Genomic DNA, 17428 nt, shown 5'->3' with positions numbered 1-17428 from the left:
GACATTGAGGTGCTGGAGCGTGTCCAGAGAAGGACAACAGAGCTGGGGAAGAGTCTGGGTGTTAAAGTTAAACACATAACATGTTAAAGTTACGTGCCCAAAATTAAGTGTAGATGAAGTTTTTTGCTGGATCGCGATGGAAAAGCAATCCACCCCTTCTGCAGCAGGAACCGTACACTGTTCGGTTATTTAGACACTTACTGTTTAGTTTGAATTGTTTGAATGTTTCACATTGCACTAGAAATCCTTAAGGGTGAAGGAAATAAATTGCGTAAGATACATCCAGGGCCCTGAACCAGGCTCTGGTTTGATCTGTTCTGGGGGTGAGGTACCATGATGGGATGTTTAAGCAGGTAGGAATTGCTGCCTCCAGGTCTTGCTCCTCAGCAACATCATGTTTTTGCATGGGCTGGAAGTCGCAATCAATGCTGTTTGAGCACAAAGAACACCAGGTTGTGATATAGTTGCTCATACTTCCTTATTGCCTTATTCTGCAAGACCTGTGATGACATGGGAGCTACTTGTGGGGAGTGAGTAATTCAAGGCAAGTTACTGGGTGGCATGGGGGCTGCAGATTTCTGAGAGAAACAGGGCCTCCAAGAACTGAACAGCAGGCAGACATCCCAGGCCGTATCCTGCCATCACATTTTAAGCAGAACTGCCCCGCTGAAATCAAGAGGCTTCGTGCTGCTTTCATCCCCATGGAGATCAGCGGGGGAGTTCTTCTTAAAAACCTGTTGGGACCATATGGCATTTTTATCACTAGAGTTTCTATTTATGTTAAAAACTGCTAAGAAAATAACTTCCAGTTGTTTTGCCATGCTTCAAGCAAGATATTTTGTTTATATGGCCTAATTTTTAATTATTTCTTTTTCCCTGTTACCCTTTCTAGGTTCCCTGCTATTCTTATGGTCAAAAGTTGTCCAAACTGGCCATCTTGAGAATAGCCTGTAACTATATCCTTTCCCTGGCCAGACTAGCAGACCTGGATTACAGCGCTGACCACAGTAACATGAGCTTCTCTGAATGCGTGGAGCAGTGCACTAGGACCTTACAAGCAGAAGGAAGATCTAAAAAAAGGAAGGTATGTTACAGCCTCCCCCCCTCGCCCCCTAAATAACAGTAAAAGTTACAAAAGGGAGAAAAAAAGCCAAAAAAAAAATATCCAAAGCGGTTTCCTTCCTTTCCCAACCTCGTGAAATTTTCCTGATTTTTTTTTTTTTTTTTTATCCCTTGCCTTTCTCTCTTGCTTTTTCTCCTCCATCTGTCTGATCTTGTAATAACCACATTCCTTCCTAATCAAAAGCTTTTCTCTCCTCCCCGTCCTCTGCGCCGGGCTCTTCCCCTCGTTAGTCGCCTATCGTGTGTTTCAACACGAGCGTGATCCTATTAAGAGTCATCTTGGGACTGTTACTTGTTAAACCAAACCAACCTTGAGTCGCCTTTTGGAGCCCATAAAACACGGTCGCCCGCCTGTGTTTTCTGTTTTGTTTAATCTAACACTTATCTCTGAGAAAAATCACCCGACAACAAAAAAAAGGTAGCTAATGGAGACATTGTATGTATAAACACATTAGTAAGATGTATGACCTGAAGGACATGTGGGTATCTTGAGGAAACAACGTTAAATCTAATTACGCCTTGCATTCCTTTAGGTTACTTAACACTGAACCAATTAGGTGAAATCATCGTCAAGCGGCGGGAGGAGGAAACGGAGCGTTCTGCCAGTTTTCCTCTCAGAGAGTGACATGGGTGAATTAAAGGAGTGATTGATGTCTTTGTTCAGGCTTTTATGACAAAAAGAGTTTTGTAAACTTGAATTGAACTTCCCCCTGCTTTCTGGGCTTGCTTGTCAGGCGGGATAATAAATCAGCGGGATTTTAATGGATGAATGGGCAGCTAAGCCGGGGAGCAGGCTCCTTCCCCGGTGTCGTTAAGATCTGCCTGTGATCCGGGCAGGTTTCCTCACTTTTCCTCCTCTTTAGCCCAACAAATCATCCTGCAGCAATTCAGTTTATAAATAAACACAATAGCACACTCCCTTGTCGCTTCCTCTCGCTGTCACGGGCTGTATTTATGCCCCCAGAGCAGCAGTGCCAGGCAGAGACACAACACCACTCACCCACAGCCCTGCCTGGAGCTGGGAGATGTGGGGGGAGCTCCTGGGCACAGCCTGAAATTGTGGTTTCATTGTGAGGTCTGTAGTGCCACAGTCAGTGGTGTCCCAGGAACACTGATGTGATGCCACCAATCCCAGGGCAAGGTGAGAATTGGTTCTTAGGTCTCCAGCCAAGCTGAGATGGGGGAGAACATTTCTGGGGCTTGGGCAGATTGCTAGTTGGGGCTTGGGTCCCCTCTCCAAGTCAAGATGGGGGAGAAAAAGGGGATGAGCATCCTTTTTGAGGCTTTAGCAGATCACTAGTTAGGTTTTGGGTCTCCTCCCAAAGCTAAAACGGGGGGAAAGAAGAGGATGAGCATCCTTCATGATGGGCTTCAGCACATTTCTGGGCTGGTATTCAGCCTTTGGGTGCCCAATGGGCTGAGACACATTGTCTTGGCTTATGTAAACCAGTGCAAGCTTAAAGACAGAAAACATGGAGCCAGATTTTAAATGGCTCCAAATCCCAGGGTGTTCACATCTGAGGCTTAGGGCTGGGCCCATCCTTAATTAAAAAAATAAATTAAGAATTAAAGTTCTTCTATTTATGGCATTTGTTCTCTAAAATTCTCTCCAGAGCAGATGCATGGAGAAAAGCCCTCAGCCCATTGAGAGTGCGTGAACAGTGAAACTCTCACGCGGCATCAGCAACAGGCCACCGCCAACCCGCTGAAACAGTGTCACCAGGAGAAAATCTGCCTTTTCTCCACGTTCTTGAAGGCCACACACCCTAACCCTTCTCCGAAAGCCCTGTCTGAAAAGAAAGCCAGGCTTTGTACCTGAGGCAGGGTCTTAATGCCAGCTCTGCCTTGCTTTTCTTGCTGGAAATTCTAGCAAATGCATTTCTGCTGGTTTGGAAAGTCCGAGTTTAGGGCAGAGTGTGTAGATTCTCTTGGGATGATATGGTTAATTTTATTTCCAGCAGTATTTGCTCAGGTGATGGCAAGAGCACATTCAGATGATGATGAAGCAAAAACCAGCAGGTACCACTAAATAACTCTGATAATTCCCAGTAGATAGGGGTGGAAATGCAAAGCCTGGGTTGGGAGGACTAGTCTTGCTATCTCCCATTCTCCTTGAGCCAAGCAAATCAATGGCATCATGAGCACAAGGGAGGAAAGGACTGTTGTCAGAGGAAAATTACAGATCCGGGATGGCTGTGCAGGAACAATCCAAGCTCTGGATGTCAGGTGGTGTGAAGGGATGTCTCTACTGGGGGGTCTCACGCAGGCAGCTGTATGAGGATACAATGGCTTGGCCCAAAAACACCATGCCCTCATTAATGTTGAAATCAGCACGTTTTTGTAAGCTCTGTGTGTTTTTAATCAGGTCTCTGAAACCACTGCTCACTGAGCAGTTCCTCTGAATTATCGACTTTGGGGTGGTTGTTATTTTGTTGTTGTTGGGTTTTTTTAAGTTTCCTTTTATATTCTCTCTTTAAAAAAATTATAGCAAGCCTGAGCACAGACCTCTGCTCCCTGAGCTCCGCGGTTGGGTCCACAACACCCTTATCTCCTGTCATCTCCATTTTATTGTGTCTCTGCCTCTCTCACTCGCTCTCTCAGCTCTCTGGTTGCGATGTGCTGTGGCACCGTGAGCTTTTCACACAAAAAAAGTAGCTGGTTGGAGTTTGTTTTGGCAGGCAGGGACTCCAGATGTTGCGTTTGCTGGATTGTACGTTGCCTCTTGCTTTGGTTCTGAGGGCGAATTAGCCGGTGTCCCTAACGTTAGGTTGTTGTTCAGACTTTGCTGTTGCAATAGGAAATTTACTGAGTAATTTTCTCCCCCCTCTCCTTTCTACTCCATTTTTTTAATTAGAAAGGTTGGCTTTAGCCTTTCAAACTTGACTAGAAAAACAAAAATCCCCTTTTCAGTCCCAACTACAGTTATAAGGGGATTTTAGTTGTTGCAATTGAGACTTGACTGAGGGTGTTTGGTGATGGGAGATCTCATTTATAAGCAACAAAGGAGGCTTCAAATGCCTTTTTCTTAAAAAAAGAAAAAAAAAAGCTGCCTGCGGTGTGAGGGGGTGAATTCTGATGATAGTTTTCATTTTTTCAAGCTGCCTCTTGCTTAGTTTTAGAGTGATCTGGAGTAAGCCTTGCCCTTCACCATGCACCCAAGTCACACCACATTGGAGGTTTGGGTTGCAACACCCTCAGCAGAGCCCCAAGTCCTGCTGGGGCCACACTGATATCCTAGGAAAAGGGAGGGAGCTGCCTTCAGCTCCATCCAGGAGCATCCTCCAGAAAGGGGTTGGATCAGAAAGGGGAGTCCAAGTTTCCTTATCCCCGATGTACGTGGTTTCTGCACAGATCCCGAGGTCGTCTGAAAACCTCACATGGATTCTGTAATGTTTGGGGTCCAGCTTGCTGCTCCTACAGTCTCTTTCCTCCTGCAGGAAGGCAGTGTTACAGCTCAGGGTCGGGTTAGGGCTGTAGGGTGCATGGCCAGGGGCTCTCCCTGGAGACTGGGGTTTGTGGGGGTGCAGAGCTGTGCATTGCAGCCCCCTGGGCCCCCCAGCCCCACAGGAGCCGGCCCCAAGGCTATGGGGCAGACCTTACTCCCCCAGCAGGCAGCACAGACACAGCCCTTCGGTCTACCCGGGGCAGGATCCGACCGCCAATAAATACCCTGTACGGCACACCCAGCACTGAAAACCCCAAGCGCCCATCACAAGGTTCATTTTCTCTCCCTTCCCCTCCCCTCTTTGCTCTTGATTAGCCCCCGTGCTAGGCAGCAACATCGCCGCGGCCCTGGGAGCTCAGCCGGAGCAGGGAGGGATGGGTGAGGGATTTTTTTTTCGCTTCATCCTCCCCCCGTCCCGGCTCTTCTGGCAGTCGCAGACTCCAGATGTTCGGAGCGCGAGCTGGGAAGTCCTGCTGGCGCCACTTGGGGCAGAGGGCAGGGGAAAGGCACGCGAGCTGGAACCCGGAGTACTCAGTCACTGCAGGACTTGGCGCATTCCCCAGCTCGCTGCTGGCACATTCCCCAGCTCTCTCCTGGCCATCTGTTCCAAAAAAACACTTTCAGAACCTCATCATCACTCAGGATACAACACTGCGAGCAGCTGTTAGCGAGGCAGAAGGGGAAAAAAAAAAAAGAAACACACACACACACATAAAAAAAAAAAAAACCAAAACCATGCGAAAGGTCTCTTTGTGAGAGAGGAAACTGGGTTATGAATAACAGGCGAGCAGTTGGAGCTCAATAAAAGTTTTGGGCTGGAATTTAGTTTCTTGTTTTTGTGCCTGTGTGTGTGGATGAGCACAGATGCAAGGAATTAAAAATTAAAAATACGCTTTATAGATATATATACACACACACACACACATATATATGGAGATATATATATATCTTTTCCCAGATAATTAAATTATTTAGAATCGTATGTGGAATGAAAAACCTCTCTGTTTGTTGCAATATGCTGCGCTAAAAGGGCTGACATTATGCATGCAATTATTGCATTATATAAAATAGTTATTGTGGTGGTGTGCCGTGCCTTGATGCCACCTTATTGCTACTTTCATAAAAGCAGAGATTCCGTTGTAGGTAACACTTCTTTCCACTGAAAAAAATTGACAGGAGGGCGTTCTGCAAGCATTTTTACTTGCAAGAGTGAATGAGTAAAGGGTTTATATTATGAAAGAGAAATGGTAGTGTCAGGCTTGATTTGTATGGCACTGAAACCATTTTCTTGGAGCATATTTTTTTGATAACACTGTATCACGACTCGTGATTTATTTAGACAGAGCCCTTAGATAAAGCCACAGCTCCCACCCCCTGGATGATCCTGGCTGCCGGGGCTTGCTGTTATTGATCATCTGATATTGATTATCAGGACCATTCAGAGCCAGCACAGTAAAACCCTGATGATCTGCGTGGCATTTCTTCCTCGCGGCTCCCCATCCTGTGTGCAGAGGGGGGTCTCATGATGAGGTTCGACCTCCCTTTCCCTGCAGTTTGACTTAGCAGAGGTTCCTCTTTAAAAATAGCTTCATTTCCCTGCTAGGACTTGCCGGCGAGAGCGGGCAGCCAGCCAGTCTGCTTCCCCACGGCCGCCAGCTCCGCGGGCTCCGGGGAGGAGCTGGACCACAGGAGAGCAGCCACCCGCCCCGAGCCGTCTGTCCATCTGCCGCGGGACAGCAGGATGGCAGCATCCCTGGGGGCACGGGGAGGTCCTGGATCTACCTGGTCATGAGTTACTCCTGCCCCATGCTGGTTGGAGGATTACACACCCAGGGACCCGCTTAAAAACAAGGTGTTGAGGGGGTGGTGAGATTCATTTGCTTGTTGCTTGGATTTTATGTGTCCCTGCAACTGAAAATAGCAGTTGCAGGTGGGGCGCGGGTGTTAAGGCTCGTGATAAGTTCACCCAAGGATGGACAGGGAGGCAGCAGCAGCTGTGTGCATCCCCAAAGGCACTGCACACCCTTGGGGGGGCTGAGCATCAGTACCCCAAAAAGCTGGGCTGAAAGCTTTTCCTTGCAAAAGGATGTGAGGTGGGACTTCCCTGTTGCATGACAGCACCCCAAAAGCCCCTTTGCTTTAAGGGGTATTGGAGTAGCCATGTCACAGCACACAAAGACTGAGGCCAGGGATTTGCTCCCATGGTGGGAGCAGAGTCCCAGCATAGGGTCCATTCCCTTTAAAGCAAGGGTGTTACCAAGAATAGGGTAAGATCCACCCCACAGATATTGGGTAACTACAGCAAAAGGAGAAACCCTGGGACAAAGGCTGACTCAATTCCAGAACTGCTTTGATTTATAGAGATTGAAATGCTCTGGGATGCTGCAAACTCACCAAGGTCATTGGGCCAGTTGTCAAATTCAAGAGCCACGGGAGTTTCGATATTATTAGTTTAAAGCAGACCCAGGCTAATAAATCTGTCTTCAGAGCTCCTGGCTGGAGTGGAAAAGGGTGGAGGGGGAAAGAACGGAGCCCGTTCCCACCAAACATAACCCATGGCCAGCACTGGGCAGTGCCTGGGGACAAACGAGTGAGGTGTGCTGAGCATCTCCATCACGTTGCAGAGGCATCTCTCTATTCCCCTTCGCATTTCCTTCCCCTCAAAGGTACAAGAAGACAGCCCTTACCTGCCCTTGGCTGGTTTGTGCATATTCCCTCTTGCCCCCCACAGACCTCACAGAGAGCTGCCACTGAGACTTCTCTTCCTAAAACCATCCTGCTTCCCAAAACCCACCAGTGCTTTTGATCAGCACCCTGAGCAGGAGGGTGGGGTCTCTCCCAGCAAATGCAGGAGGTTTTAACTGCAATCACAGGTCCTGTTTGTTCAGGACTTTAAAGGGCACCAGAGGCCTGTGACTCTTGTGGCTTTGGCTTAGGACAAGAGGCTGCTACTGCTGGGTAATTCGTCCCTGCAGTGGAAAAGGTTTTGCTTGCTAAGACTGCTGTTCTAGGCAGGAACAGGGGAGGATTGATCTCTCTACTGTCTTTTAATATTAATGAGAGTGGTCATTGCTTCCCTCCTTTTTCTTCTTTTACATTTTCTTTCCATGTGGGATAAATTAAACAACTGACTTTTCTATTACACATCATTAATATATATTATTTATTGTTGGAAAATAATTTCAGGAGGTTCCCAGCAGAAACATTTGCAATACACAAAGCTCTTTGTCATCCTCCCACCCAAACCTCATTTATTCAAAATCCCAAATACCAATTAAGGCCTTGAATTAGGGCAATAGTTTCTACATCTTCTGCTCTGAGAAGCACTCAGGTAGGGTCATCCAGTCTGCAGAGACACCTCCTTGCTGTTCATAATTGGAATAATGAGCTCTGTTTTCAGATTTGGCACGTGCCAGATGTGAAGAGCTCATGATTGCTTATGTAGGAGAACAACTGCTGCGGGCTGGAACCGATGGAGTGACTTTATCCAAGGACTCTGTTATTCCTGGGATGTGCTGGGATGCATCTCCATCCTGTCCTCCAGCAGAGCCTCCTCCACCATATCCAGGTGTGCTGACCCCAACTCCAGGAGTTCTGGGGTCCAGCAGACACCAGCATTTATTGCGTGGAGGATGATGTGGGTACTTTCAGTGAAATGCTCTTATCAAGGGAAACCCTGATGGTCCTGGGCAATCCTGTGCTTCCCAGGGTCTGCACTTGGCAGGAGGGGGTGGCAAGGTGGATTTTGGGTTCCCCTGCACCTTAACCTAGAGTGGAGGCTCAGCTGTGATAGTTGATCTCACAGCAGCTGCCCTAATGATAGTCATAAAATAAATCAAGTACCAGTATGCTACTAATATTTTGTACCTTAATGTTACAGTATCTAGTGATGGAAAAAGAGAGGCAGTACAGAAGCAAAACAGATTGAGGAAAAAAATGTTTTCCAGGCCAACCTTTAAGGAGTTTAACTTTTTAAGACTGTCAGAAAGATGGCTGATCTCTCCAGGAAATTAGTGACCATGTCCAAAGGAAGGGCTCTTAAATGCATTGGCAAAAAGCAAAAAACAGTGGTTGCACTTGGTAAACGGGATCTCGTTTCTAAGTTTCTAATTCCTAAGTTACTTAAATGAGGATTTGGGAGCCCACACGATGAAGGCAGTTTGGACAACAGAGATGTGATCTCATGAAATCCTCAGGCCCTGAGGATTTTCCTCTTGTTTTGAACTATGCTAACAATTGTTTGTGGGAAATTCGCAGTGCTTATTTTAATGTGAAAGGGGGTTTAGATGAGGTTTTCCTTGTCTGAAGCTGCTGTGGTTTGAAGATGAGCATTTTCCAATGGACCTGGCCATAATATCCTGTAGCCCGGTTCAATTACCCAAGTACATCTGCCATGACAGTGACTCGCAGGGGATACACAGGCTCATGGGACAGGTTGCAGTCCCACAGGCAGAGCAGCCATGTACACAGAAAAGTATATACAACAGCTAAAATACAGAAATAAAGCCCATTTCCTGCACAAACCCAGCTTGTTGCTTTCTGAGATCAGCTTCTGAAACTGAAAACAGACCAAAAGGCTCCAGGTCTTTTCAAAAGCAGGTGTTTGTCTCACTTCTAATTTATTTTTTTTACATCAGAAGTTGAAGCCAACACCTAATTACTGTGTTATTTTTCCTCCCAAAACCTTCCGCATCCCCTCTGTCTGCCGATCCCTCTCCTTTATGCAATCTCTGGCCACCACTGTGGCACCTACAGATGGTTCCTCTGTGAGCCCAGCTCTTAAAAATCACAGATCCATGGCCAACAGTCCCCAAGGATGCCACAGTGTGCGTCAGCAACAGTTGTCCATGCAAGGAGCCGACAGGATACCATGTGTTCCCTCTTCTGATGGTGCATCTTTCTCTTTCCAGGAGTAATAACCAGGAAAGGAGGATTCAGACGAGCTTCCAGCCAGAGTTACATCTGGTCTTGGCAGAGGTTGCACGATCCAGATGAAGACTGCAAGCAGCTTTTTTGCAGAAACCCCTTTTGGAGATGATGATTGGCCAAGGAACTCTCTTAATCTCTGGAACAGAAAGGAAAACAGGAAAAGAAAAGAAAAAACAAAGGACAGGGATGCTTCTTATTGTTGTTAAGCCAGCCACCTTTTAGTATGTGCAATTTATTTAGCACTTTTCCCTTTGCTTAACTGGGAAATGTTACCCTCTCAGCTCATGTGTACAGTAATTTTTTGTTGTTGTTGTTGTTGCTGCTGTTGTGCCAAAGATTTGATGGAGCTTCTGCACTGTGTCTGATTTTTGCCTTAATGTTAAATCTTTGAGCCAAAGAAAAGTCAGAGGTGCCATTCAGATCATGGCGAGCAGGCCAGCCAGCTGTCGGTGACAAAGCCCAATTTCTGAACCCTTCTATGAGTTGCCTCTTATTTCTTCTGCCTGCACGTCCCTGCCTGCAGCCCTGGAGCCAGCATTTGGTGTGGGCAAGAGCTGGGACAACACCAAACCGTGCTTCGGCGTTCAGGTTTGCTTCTTCCTTTGAGCTACTCTGTAGTTCTGCCTTTTGGGCAATTTCCTGACGTTCCTGCCTGTGCGACACATCCACAGGGTAGAAACACTGACACGAAGTGAGAGCTGAAACAGGAGCTATGAATTTATTTTTTTTAATAAAGGAATAAAGTTATAAACAAGCAAAAGCAAAGTGCCATGTAAAGCAAAGAAAAAAAAAGAAATCATAAGGAAGTTCAGCTAGGCAGAACGAAATGCAGCAAAACGATTCAGACAGTGTTTCAGGTTTGTGAAGTCGTTTTTTTCTGTGGGGTTTTTCAAGTGATCAGAAACCCGTGTAATGCAAAAGCATTTGAATCCTATACTGTACCTTTCACTTCAAATTGAAGTAAAAAGAAAAAAAGAAAAGATGGAGAAACATTTGCTTGGAGTAAGCAGACTTTATGGGTAATGCAGTTTGTATGCAAGACATCTGCTAATGATGGGGGGACAGAGCTCTGTGTTCAAGGGGAAAAAAATATGGGTTTCCAAACCAAGAAGATTAACATGTTTTGTTTCCCACTCAGGGGGAAATGTTATTTGTGAGGCCAGATTCACATCCTGGCTACATCAGTGTGAATCAGGTTCCTGGGTGTCTGACTTACTCCAGTGTGGATCTGGCCGGGCATCACCCAGCACTGGGGCGGGCAAGGGGCTGGGGTGGGCAAGAATCATTGGGCAGGGGAGGGGATAGTCTCTGTTTGACTGACATGGATATACAAAACTTGAACTCCTCAGTGCTTGCCTGCTTGTTTCCCAAGCTGAGCAATTGGCAGGTGAGCACCGAGCTGGGGAGCTGCTATGCAAAACCTGAGCTCACCAGAGCAGGGTCTGGGTCTGGTGTGCCACACTGCTCACTGCCAAGTCCCCTGGCTCCTGGTGAGCTCAAGATATCTTCTACCTGATTTCTGGGACACGGGGAACAGCTGTATCCAAGCCCCCTCCCAGGAGCTCGTTATACTGCTTACCCCTCCACTCTCACCGCTGGTCATTATTAGCAGCCCAATAAAAGACATTTTTAGATTGTCATTTGTATTTCTTTATTAAAGCACCGTTTTTAACCATGTCTGTCATTATATACATTAAAGCCAGCTTTTTAGCTTATCATGGGGAGAGGGGTTGAGCTCGTGGACCACAGGAAACACTCCCGGGCTGTTTCACCCATGTCAAAGGGTTGGGTTTAAAGTGCAAGTGTTTTCAAAAACCAGCAAGAAACTGGACCTCATGCCTTTGGCCGAGCCAGAGAAAACAGAGAAAGAAGACTGGAAGGCAGTGGAAGAAACAACCTCAAAAGATGGCCTAAAGGAGGAACTGCAGGTTTTCTGTGGGCCATGCTGCAGTTCTCCCATCTGGGTTTTGAGCAAGATCAGTGGGGACAACCCCAAGTTGTCCTGGTATGCACAGGCTAAGGAAACCCTGTGGGCATTTTTTTCTTTGAGCAGAATGAAACATTCACCAAGCATTTTTAATTTGAGAAACACCATCGTATTTTAGTTACGAGTTCTGCAGTGGCTCTCAGTTTGAGAGAGTTAATAATTATCAGTAAGGCAAGGTCTGCAGGGAGAGTCAGCGATACAATACTGCTGATATGCCCTTTTTTCCCCTTTCTATGCCTGTTATAGATAAGGAATTTGCTGCAAATACATAAACACAAGCTGGGCAGCATCATCAGGTTGCGACTGGGGCTTTAGGTCATGCAGTATTCTTTGTCCCCCCCGATTAGGAAACATTAACCCTTGGGATCAAGTTGCTCATTTACAAATTCCCAGATTCACTTCCCTTAAAAATTCCCTGCTATTCCCACCCTCCAGTAAATGCTGGCAGAAAGTTAGTCCCTAAAAGTTAAAAAAATAAATCGGTTTACCTGACTTAAGTGAGCAAGGCTCTGCAAGAGGCTGTGCGGATACTTTCGTATTGCAGCAGGAGGTCAGACGAGGCAAGAGGAGCAGCAGTGCCACCCCAACTGCCCCGTGCATCCCAGCCCAGCTCCAGCAACCAACTCTGGCAACAACAAGGAGGATAAATGTTTACCAAAGGGTAGCAATCATGAGTTTGGATATCATCATGGAGGTGACACTTTGCTGGCCAGGCACAGACCAGCGTCAGCCGAGGTACGGAGCTGACCTTGCCTCACTCCTCCCCAGCAAACACGCCGAGCGATCACTCTGCTCTGCAGATAACAAGGGAATGATGTTTGTTATCATGCTGGAAAAGCAAAACAGCCCTCATGCTGTCACCTCCCCAGGGTCAGCAGAGCCAAAACCTTTGCTCCCAGTTGGCACTGACCTCCAGCTCTTGGATGGGAGGGCATGGGAGCCCTGGTAACACAGCCACCACAAAGGATGGCAGTTCCTCTCAGCTGACCATGACCCACCATGGAACAGAGGGGAGGTGATGCTCATTATGTAAAGGGAGTGCTGAGAGGCCAGTGGGATTTATTTGGTTTTTTCCCAGATGCTGAATGCCATATTAAACCAGAATGCCATATTTAACCAGAAATCACACACCAAAACAGTGACATTGCCTGTATGTAAAGCGCTGCCCCATTACTCATACAGCATCCACTGCACAGATGCCAGCTGTAGTGGGTGAAGGGCATCAGTGTTTCCCCTTAATTCTGATCTAACAATTGCTGAAGGAATTTAGCAGCCAAGGAGATACCAAAGCCAAGGACCAAAGCAAGGATCATCTTATAAATGTGACAACACTGTTAGACTTGTTCAAAGTACGGCACAGGATTCGCAGCAGCAGTCACCATCCACCTGCTTGTTAAATAAATGTCCTTGCAGCTGCTGAGTCGTTCTTTCAGGAGGAGCTCTGTCCTGCACAGACACCTCTAAATGCAAACTTTTTTGATGTTGGAAGTAGCCATTAGGACCCGAGGGAAGAGCATGAAGCTGTGCCAGGGACATTTAGGTTGGACATTAGGATGATGTTCTTCACCCAGAGGGTGGTTGGGCACTGGAACAGGCTCCCAGAGGAAGTGGTGATATGGTTTGAAGCTGGCTCCCTGCCAAGTCTCCAAACCTTACCACCAGAAGTCCGTCCCCCCCCAACCTCAGGGAGAAGAGGGAGAAAAAAACTAAGAAAAAAAAACCCGAAACGAGAGAGAAATAACCAAAGTGAGATATATAAATATATTTACACTTATATACAATTTCACAAGGGAAAGGGAAGGGGGAAGGGAAAGGGAACAAAGCTAAAATAAAATATATAGATATCCCAAGACCCAATATCTAACAACTAAAAAGTTAGCAAAGAAAAATAGCTCACTACTCCCCTGGGACAACTGAGAGTCGCTCCGGAACAATCGCCGGCAACCTCCGTCTCCCAAGGTCGACAAGGCCTAACCAGGCCTCGCTCCCCAACACGGCAGACTCAACAGCAGGGGACCTGCACCTCCAAGCCGCCGGAAGGAAAGAGAGCGAAGGCCTCTCCTCCTCTCTTCTTATAATCTGGCTTACGTAAAAATCGTAGGGAATACTGGGTAAATCTGGACCCTTCCTTGGTTACAAACTGGTCACCAAGGAAGGCCTAGCCCAAACCACCACAGTGGTCATGGCACCAAGCCTGACAGAGTTCAAGGAGCATTTGAACAATGCTGTCAGTCACATTGTGGGATTTTTGGGGCTGTCCTGCACAGGACCAGGAGTTGGACTTTGATGGTCCTTGTGGGTCCCCCTCAACTCAGAATATTCTATGGTTATAGGATTTGTAGACCTCTGTAGACCAACACAACCACATTTGCACAACAACCCTCACCAGGCTCCGCTGAGCAGCTCCTCTCCCTCTGTTCTGCATCAACAGAAATACTCCCACTCAGGCTGACCCATCAGCGTTTGCATGGCTGGGTAAAATGACTTTGGCAGGCTGGTTCTGAATCCCATGGTTCCTGTTCATCATCTCTGCTCTAACTGGGATATTTCCATACCAAAATAGGATGGCACAGGCAAAGCAGAAACTTCTGCTCAAACCAAGTTGGCCAAGTGCAAACTGGATCCTGTTGGTAACTCCCAACTGTGTGCCCCTGTGTGCCTCAGGACAGACCCCAGCCACTGTGTTTTTCTCCTCCTGTTGTCTGAAAAAAAATGAGAGTGGCTGACTCTCATCCTGCTGCTGTGGAAAAAGGGGGCTCAACATTGTAAATCCGGGTTAGTGTTGGCAAAAGTGCTGGTGGGCTGCTGCAGACAGAGCCCAGAAAGCAAGTTAACCTGTCAGCAAAGGAAACAAATTTCAGCCTGAACCATGCAGTAGATATAAATATGTAGATGTTGAAACAGAAGTCACCGCCTGAACTTTTTGATATAGTGGTATAGGAAAAAGAAATCTCCATTGGTTCTACCCTCCATGCCAAAGATTGAGATGATGCATCTTGCAGTGCCAGGATGGCAGTGCCTAGTCAACCCATTAATCAACGTGCATCAACCCAAATCACTCATAAACCCATGTGAATCAACCCAGATCCCTCACAGAGCTGCATGCAAAGGTCAGGACTGACCTTGAACCCCTTCTGTGTCCTTAACCCACACTCAGTGCTGTCTGACAGATGACAGCACTATCACTTTCTCCCTTCAAGCTACCTACCTTTGGCAGAGATCAGCAGTCACCTTTCAGGGAAGGTTTACAGTGCTGCAAAGCACTTTTAGTCCAAATTTTGGGCTGAGCCCAGTTCCTCCAAGCTGGTGACCTGCTGCCCCAACTCTGCTTGCTGTTGTTGCATTTATAGGTTTCCTTCTCTCCCTCTTCAACTTTAGGGTGGGGAGAACCATCTCCCTCTCCCGTAACTAACCAGGACATCCATCAGTGAACAATAAAATGTAGATCCCTCTTCCTGAGTGGTTGCTGTGATGAGTACAATTGTCATAGATAAACTATACAGAGAGGGTTTTCCACATCAGTTTTTGGATGTGATATTTCATGGACTCAGCTGTACTTCAGTGGAAGTTTCCTTACTCCTGCCCCTGCCCTGCTACATGTGGCAGTGGACCAGTTACACTGCAGCTGTAGGATGTGTATTGTCATTATTAGCAATTGTATTCACTCAGTCCATATAAAAGTATCAGCACAGCAACATGAATGATTTGTGTAATCATATATTTGCTGTTATTAGGACCTAATATGTTATGCCTGTAATTACATACTATGCTCCAAATAATAAGCTTGGAATTGCTGTGTAAATTTTGGGTAATTACAGAAAACTATGCTACAAACAGGTCCCCCTAGACCAAGTTCAGCATTCACAACCAGGAAATAACCATTATTAAAGGCTCTGCAATACACAAATTGATAGACTAAAATCCAGAAGCCTTCTGAGTATGTAGCAATAATGAAGGGGGACAAATAACCACTTCAGGAGAGCAAGAGAAGTGCCAGTCCAGGTAGTGCTATCCCGGGGGAATATTTCTTCTAATTGATTTCAGGAATACCCCAGCAAAAACCCAAGGAACCTCCAATGGATGCAATGTAAGCTGCAAGTAGCACAAACTCATTCAGATGCAACTGTTTCAAAGGATTTAGAAGCTATGCTCATCATTAAAAAAGAAAGTTAAAATGCTCTCATCTAAATTAAAAGTCTGCCAGAGGTCATTACATCTTAATGCATAGTCAGGCTTTTCTAAATCGGCTGGAAACATTGACATTGATTTAAATTTATCCTCTCCTTCTCAGATCCAAGAGCTTTTCCAGATTTCAATGCCTTTTTTTTATTTTTTTGGTGAAGCTTATTCTTCCCCTCCTCACTGCAGTATCTGCGCATCTTCCATCTAAAATCAATAGCAATAGTAAGGTCCCCTGTGGGCTTCTTGCAGTTGTGAGCATTTCTCCCAAGGATGGGACGTGATGAGAAGAAATGAGATCAGCCATTTTTATGGCCCAGTGAATAGTTACGGGCTTTGAGGGCTTTCTCATGGTCATGAACCTCAGAACAACTTCTGATTGTTTTAATTTCACTGCAGCCTTCCAGCTTCGTCATCTGTGCTGCCAACTTCTATTAAGGTTCCATTAAAAGGCAATGAAACACAGGGCTTTTTACAATACCCTTGACAAAACAATTTCCCTTTCTGGATGCAGTAAAAATTTTCAGCCAAAAATACAACTTTTTTGTTAAAAAACAAACAAAAAAACAAGAGAGAGAGAAAGGGAGACAATTTCAAGCAGATCAAAATATTTCATAAAATGTTGTCGGATTGTCTGAGCCAGAAAAAACAATCCTGAAAAGGCTAATTTTCAAAGCAAAACATTGATTTTTCCTCTCTGCCTATCGTAATTACATTTGTTTCCACTTGCTTATGAAAAGCCCTAGATAGCAGACAATATTTCATTTTGTGTAGAACTAAGTGTTTTGTTCAGATCAAAATGTTTTCCACAACACCTTGTCATTGATAGCTGCTTGGTAATTGAATTTTACTGTTACTAATTGTACCTTTTCCTTTAAGGATCCTACATCTCTTCACTTTAGGTGTAACTACACTTAGCAACAGAGAGAAGGACAAATGCTGCCCTCGGATATAACTGGGTGAATTCAAGAAAATCCTGATTGAAGCAAAAGGTGTTATAAAAGGTAAGGAGTATAAAATTTAGCCCTAAGTCACACATAGAATAAGCCTGCCCAAGACACTGTTTTAAAAGTTTTAACCCACAACACACCAATAACTTATAAAATCCGTGTCCTTTCATATCAATATTTAAACAACAAGTGTGATTCAGGGGCATCCATGCATGTGCCTGATCTTCCTGAAGTTCATGGGATTTGTCACAGCATTAAGCACATGAAACCTGTTTGGTGTCCCAGTGGCACAATGTCAGGGATGGAGTTTGTGCAACGAAAGATAATGTAGCTTCAAATATTTGTAGATATTAAAATCGAGTTCCTGTCACCATGAGCATGTTCCCTCTCATTTGACACCTGGCAAATCATAGAAAATCATAGAATCATAAAATCATTAAGGTTGGAAAAGACTTGCAAGATCACCAAGTCCAACTTTTGACCTAATACCAACATAAGCCATATCTCAAGGTGCCACTTCTGCTCATTTTTTGAACACTTCCAGGGATGGTGCCTCCACCACTTTCCTGGGGAGCCCGTTCCACTGCTTAACCACTCTTTCAGTGAAGAATTTTTCCCTAATATCCTAGCCCCCATCCCACATATGTAAGAGAATATAAACCATCGTTTAAGTACAGGGGTCTTTGCAGCAAAGCAGAAGATCCCATTGCTCCATCCCTTTCCATGATACACGTTGTAATAGTATATAAATCATGAATTACACCATAAATCATTCCTGGGGTTGCCGTAGGGAGGAAAGCAAGGGAGTTGTTTTGG

At 45.8% G+C, this 17428-nt stretch overlaps 1 protein-coding gene across 1 annotated transcript in view; it reads left to right on the top strand.

The window, feature by feature from the left end:
- Window positions 1-11136, top strand: part of ATOH8 (atonal bHLH transcription factor 8) — a 25370-nt gene extending 14234 nt beyond the window's left edge. The window contains exons 2-3 of the mRNA XM_017820819.1: window positions 893-1084; window positions 9478-11136. Of these exons, the coding sequence (XP_017676308.1) occupies window positions 893-1084; window positions 9478-9483 (198 nt within the window). The 3' untranslated portion in view covers window positions 9484-11136. The remainder of the gene's footprint in view (window positions 1-892; window positions 1085-9477) is intronic.
- The last annotated feature ends 6292 nt before the right edge of the window (window positions 11137-17428 follow it).

The sequence above is a fragment of the Lepidothrix coronata genome, unplaced genomic scaffold (assembly GCF_001604755.1).
Source record: "Lepidothrix coronata isolate B3197 unplaced genomic scaffold, Lepidothrix_coronata-1.0 Scaffold85, whole genome shotgun sequence".
Classification (NCBI taxonomy): domain Eukaryota; kingdom Metazoa; phylum Chordata; class Aves; order Passeriformes; family Pipridae; genus Lepidothrix; species Lepidothrix coronata.
This window is presented reverse-complemented; position numbering and strand designations above follow the sequence as displayed.